Genomic DNA, 6,000 nt, shown 5'->3' with positions numbered 1-6,000 from the left:
CTATGTCTCTGTCTGTCTGGTGAGCACACGTGCCCTATAGCAAAAAACCTTTCCAAAAAAAAAAAAAAGAAAGAAACAAATGCATGATTTTGGGATGTTAAGATTATAATATATATATATGTATACATATATATATTATGAAACAAATCATCCAACCTTCTCACTTTAGAGATTAAAGGATTAGAAATTAATGATTATTACAAAACCTCAATGTTCAGTGAGTAGTTACTGATAAGAGTCAAGACTAAAGACAGATTTTTAATAACTGTCCAGTTTATTTTTTGCGTTTCAATATTATCTTTCTCTCATTTATGAAGACTGTCTAAGTACATCTAGAAATACTTTAAATATGTAGTCTGCAACTTTACTTGATTTTTTAAAAAATATTTATTTATTTATATCATTATTTTTGAATTTTAAAATACAGAGAGAGAGAGAGAGCAAGCTGCCAGGTTCGGGACTTGAATCGCCATCAGCCGTGTGGGAGTTCAAGGCCTTCAACCACCACACCACATTCCAGTCCCACTTGATTCTTTTAAAAATATAAATAGATTACATGGTACTTGAAATAAAATTAAAGTGGATTAATAGTAAAATCCGGTATTTAAGAAATAACATTTCCTTTCAGGCCTTAACACTTGGCGTGCTAGTTATAATATATATGCTTCTTCACCACAATGACATAGTTATGTCAGCGTAGGTAAAGAAAAACACACGGAAATTAATAGTTCACCAATTTTGAGACGCTAATGGTCTTCCTTGACATCAGAATATGTGTTAAAATTACCAACATAACCTACATGCCATCAGCCATATTTTCTGTTTTTGTATCTCTGAAATTTGGATACATTTATAATCGAAGACATCTTAGATTTGATGAAATCTGATAACATTTCTAACATCATATTACCTAATTCATGTGGCAGTTCATGACAGAAGACAGCTATAGAAGTACTGATTCCTCCTGTCAGTCCAGCACTGAAAGCGGCTCCTGAGGATAAGAAAGCACAAGTGCCATTACTAATCTTTCATTTCTTCATTTTCATTAACCACAGATAGAGTCTCTTGCCTATCTAAATTAATCTCACAATATATGAATGACTTAATTATCTTATATTCTACAATTTTGAATGTTATTAGTGGGGTACAACCAAAGAAAGTGTGTTACAACCAGAGAAAGCTATTTAATGAGAGCAATAGTCTCTATTAACTCATTAGTAACTTGGGGATAGTTATAATTTTCAGTCGTCAACCTCTGAATAGCAGTTTGGTACTCACTTTTAATACTATGATTATTCCTTATTCTCTCTCAAAATTTACATTTATAGATATTTTAACTAGCATCCTTATCAAAATTTTTCTGAATCTAGAGCATAAATGATACAAAGTATTACTGAGCAGTCAGGAAAGTCATGATGTATTTTTTTCTATGTAAAAATGCACCATGACTTTTCCAACAACCCAGTATTTGTTAAAATGTTCTTGAAGGCAGATCTGATGTATATCTGAGTCCAATAGTGAAGTTCTTAGTTTTTTATTTTCCCCCCAATTTTTGCTACAGAGGTACAGGTGCGAGTTAGCTATCTCCCATGAGCACACACACCCTTATCACAAATTAAAATAAATAAATAAATAAATAAATAAATAAAAGGCTCTCTTTTAGGAATATGTAAACGTATTTGAAAATATATGTTAAGGTACATTTTTCAAGGCGGTGACTGTAATTTTAAAAAGAAATCAAGTTACCGCCCCAAATACACTTACCAAGCACAAAAACCATTGCCTTTGGGAAAACCAAAAAGAGTAATGAATAATAGTATATATTCACTAAGTTTCAAATTTTAATCTTACCTATCGTAGTTCATACGATTAGTATAAACATAACGGAAGAAACCATGTTAGGCACGACCAATTATAACCCAGGTTTCAAGTCCACTTACCAATCGCTAGCCCGTCACTGAAGTTGTGGATGCCATCCCCCATGATCACCATCCAAGCTATATTAGCGATTCCTGTTTCTTTCAAATCTGATCCAGAATGGCAAGGACCGTGTGAATGATGAGAATGTTTGTGGTGCCACTGATGATTATGTTTCCTCAGCACAGTTTTATTCTCATCGTGGTGGTTATGTGCAGCAGCATGGAGATCGTGCTCATGAATGGTATGCAACCCATCACTGTGAGAATGGTCCATGATTTTCTCCTCTTCTACACAAAGGTAATTTTTAGGAGGGGATTCTTGTTGGCCTTCTAAATCTGTCAGTTCAGTTTCATTAAGTCGATCTTCAGAAACAACCGAGTCATCAGTTCCTATATTTATAGCAAAGGATATGCTTTATCAACAAGTAAATGCATGCGTATTTTCTAATTTAAATCCAGGCAGAATAGCAGTATAATGAACAATTCTTAACTGAGTTAATTTTTAAAAATTCTTAAATAAGTATTTTTCCTCCAAAATTATTTAGAAGCCATTCAAACTGAACAATGTTTACTGGAATCCAGTAAAGAGCAATGAAATGTAATAAAACATGTAAACAAACAAAACGGTGTTTGGTAAGTTCAAAAGATGATCCAGCTAGGGTAAATGGGAAGGAATTGAAATCCACAACAGGCAAAGTGAGGGAAAAAGTGGAAAGCATGAGATATTGTGAAACTTAAGGAATGTATCATGGAATAGTGATGGAAATCCAAGGATGGAATATTATAGCATTTACAGGACAACAAAACGCAGCCCATAATTTTCCGGAGAAGGAAGGAATCTTAGCACTCATCCGCTGGGAAGTTCTCTTACCATTTAAGGAAACAAAGACAGAATTTAAATAACTTGTCCAAGTCACACAGTTTTTGGATGGCAAAGTTCTTTATATCCTTCAGCAACCCCCACCTGATAAAGCTACTAAGAATGCTCACTGCTTGAATAAGCTTTGGAAACTCATGCAAGTGGTAACAATACCTGATAAACAATCTTTTTTAAAATTAAAGTTGGCCTTTTGCCTCAATTTCCAAAGCTATTTGAGGAAGAGTTCTACAGGCTACCTCTTTTCTGAAGAAAACCATTAGTATATTCAGGGGAAACATAAATTCAAACAGAAAGGGAGAACATTAGATTAAAAACCATTTTTGTTTCCCTGAAATTTGTAAACTATCTCAATACATCTATCTGGCAACAGGAGAGAGGGTGGATGAGCACAGATTTTAAATACAAAGGCCAAGCCCATTCTCTTTTATGTACAAAGGCCTATTTTTCTTTTTCCATATAAAACCAATCAAATATGGAGGACATGGAGATTTTGCAGTCAAGAAACAAAACTAACATCAATTCACCGCTTAGAAAGACTTTTTGTTTCGCTCATGTTTTCTTTGTACACTGAAAGTGCAAAATGTTCTGTACACCACAATATAATTGGACCCACACTGCAGCATAAATAAGGCTGAAATTAACAAAACAAACTAACAAATCTGCAAGACAAACTCACATTAAGGAAATACATGTCAGAAACTATTATTAGGTAAGCAACAAAGATGAGAAATTTCAAACATAAGCACAGTTTAGAAACATTTCAATTTTATGTCTTAAAAGTTTCTTTTTAGTCAGAACTGTTGTCTACCGGCAAGAGGCTTGAGTTGAAGCCAGTCAGCATCTGGTGTATTGTTTAACTTATGATCTGAAAGCTTTCTTCCAATAGTTGATTCTTCTGTGCTCTGCTTCATAAACCATTTCTGCTTTCCCTGAAAAACAAAAAAATTTGAGTATTAGCATAAAATCTGTAGTAACAATTAGCAACAATATTCACGTGTTAGGGAACCAGCAGTTAGCGTAATGGCTATGTCACTGGACTCCCATGTAGTCAACCGTGGTTTAAGTCCCGGACCTCAGTGGCTTAAACTCACGCCATGCCCGTGTGCATGTATGTCCAAGATCCCGAGAGGAGAAAGGAGGAGAATGGATTGCAGCATGGCCATCCCTGTGATTTCTCACTTTTTTCTCTCTGTCTTTCTGGTGAGTACATGTGCCCTATAGCAAAAACCTCTCAAGAAAAAAACAAGAAAAAGAAAGGAAAAAAAAAAGAACAAAGTAGACTACTAAATTTTTACATGCAATATGTGACATGTAGGCTGAAGATTTTGGTATTTGGATATACATAATAAAAAATCTGAGGAGGGGGCCGGCAGGTGGTATGGTGGTTAAGGTCCTATATTCCCACATGGTTGACCATGGTTCAAGTCCTGGAGTTGGTGGCTCGTTTTCTCACTTTCTCTCTCTCTGTCTCTGTGTCTCTCTGGTCAAACTAACAAGTAATAATAAATAAATAAAAATTAAAAAAAAAAAGAAATCTGAGGAGATGATACCCAAGTCTAAATACAAAATTAATTCATGTTTCACACACACTTTATATAAAAAACCTGAAGTAATTTTATACTACTACTTTTATTAGATTGTTGGAAAAGTCATGATGTATTTTTCTATGTTCTTCTGTGCAAAAATGTGTCATGACTTTCTGACAACACAATATATTGCAGGATTTTATTGCAACTCATCACACACATGAGATTCAAACAGAAAGTTTTGGATTTTGGCTGACCACAATGGTGGAGCGGTAACATAATTAGTTCTGTGATGCTGAAGCTATATGGGAAGGCCCCAAGTTTGCTTCCCGACCTCTTACTTAGACCCTCCTAGGCATACCTGTTTCACCCACCGCTCAAAAATGGAAGAAGTAAATAATCTTTAAGAAATAAGTTTTTACTTTTAAAGAATTTCAGATGATGGATGCTCAACCTGTGTATGTAATATCTCTCTTACTTAATAAAGTAAGGTAACAGAAAGTTTTAAAACAGTAAAGCTTATTCCTTAGAATTTTTGTTTTGTATTTAACAAAATCTCAAATTCCTCTGTGAAATAACATTACAATCCTAAGTGTATAGTATAATTCTGAGAATTTGGCAAGTCTGTTAAATTCAGAACATAAGAGTACTCATTTGTAAATTAAAAGTAAGATTCTTTGTTTTTGTTTCTTGAGGTTGTTTTTTTTTTTTTTTTTTGCTATAGGACACATGCGCTGGCCAGGAAGACAGAGAGAGAGAAAGCAAGAAATCACCCTCCCTGGGGTGCCATGCTGCAATCCTTTCTCCTCCGTTCTCCTCTCAGGATCTTGGGCATGCATGCACACGTGCCCAGCTTGAGTTTAAGCCACCAAGTCTGGAACTTGAACCGCGGTCAACTACATGGATTCCAGTGATATAGCCATTACACCAACTGCTGGTTCCTATAACTGACTCTTTTTTTTTTTCTTTTGAGAGGTTTTTCACTATAAGGAGAGTGCACTCGCCAGACAGACAGAGAGAGACATAGAGACAGAAAGCAAGAAATCACCCCCCAGAGGGGATGACCATGCCACAATCCCTTCTCCTCCATTCTCCTCTCGGGATCTTGGGCACGCCCGGCGTGGGTTTTAAGCCACCAGGTCCGGGACGTGAACCGCGGTCGACTACGTGGGAGTCCAGCGACATAGCCATTACACTAACTGCTGGTTCCCCCTATAACTGACTCTTAACGTAACACTGAAAAAGACAAACATTCTGCTCACTCCATGGCAAGGGGAGGGGGAAGGGAAGGGTTAGGGGGTCCTGTCCCCTGCCCTAGAATTTAGGCTGGCCTTTGACCAACAAACAGAATGCAGCAGAAGGGAGGCTGTGCCAATTTCAGGGCTAGTCCCAGGCCTGACAGCTTGTGCTTTTGCTCAAGGAAGCCAGATACTACCCTGTGAAGAAGCTCAGTCTTGACTATGAAGAGACACCAGGTAGTAGGAATACCAAGATGCAGAAATGGAGTGAAGCATTCTTGATCCTTCCAGTGATGATCAGCCCAGCCCAGCAGAGACCAGCTGAATTTAAATGTAGTGAGGGATCACTGATAAACTGTTCTGGAGTGATCTGCTTAGCCAATCTCATTTCCCTCCAGCTACTCCTGCTTTGACATATTCATTCTCTACTTGTCCAT

The 6,000-nt window shown here is 36.6% G+C and overlaps 1 protein-coding gene across 4 annotated transcripts in view; it reads right to left on the bottom strand.

Annotated features, from left to right (window-relative positions):
- Positions 1–6,000, bottom strand: part of SLC39A10 (solute carrier family 39 member 10) — a 165,641-nt gene that overhangs the window by 22,896 nt on the left and 136,745 nt on the right. For all 4 annotated transcript variants that reach the window (XM_006167760.3, XM_006167763.3, XM_006167762.3 and 1 more), the window contains 3 exons: positions 3,608–3,728; positions 1,941–2,309; positions 911–991 (listed from right to left, as the gene is read on the bottom strand). In XM_006167760.3, the coding sequence (XP_006167822.1) occupies positions 911–991; positions 1,941–2,309; positions 3,608–3,728 (571 nt within the window). The remainder of the gene's footprint in view (positions 1–910; positions 992–1,940; positions 2,310–3,607; positions 3,729–6,000) is intronic.

This window comes from Tupaia chinensis, unplaced genomic scaffold, assembly GCF_000334495.1.
Source record: "Tupaia chinensis unplaced genomic scaffold, TupChi_1.0 Scaffold145082_1, whole genome shotgun sequence".
NCBI lineage: Eukaryota > Metazoa > Chordata > Mammalia > Scandentia > Tupaiidae > Tupaia > Tupaia belangeri.
Note: the sequence above shows the minus strand (reverse complement) of the source record. Positions and strands in the feature narration are given on the sequence as shown.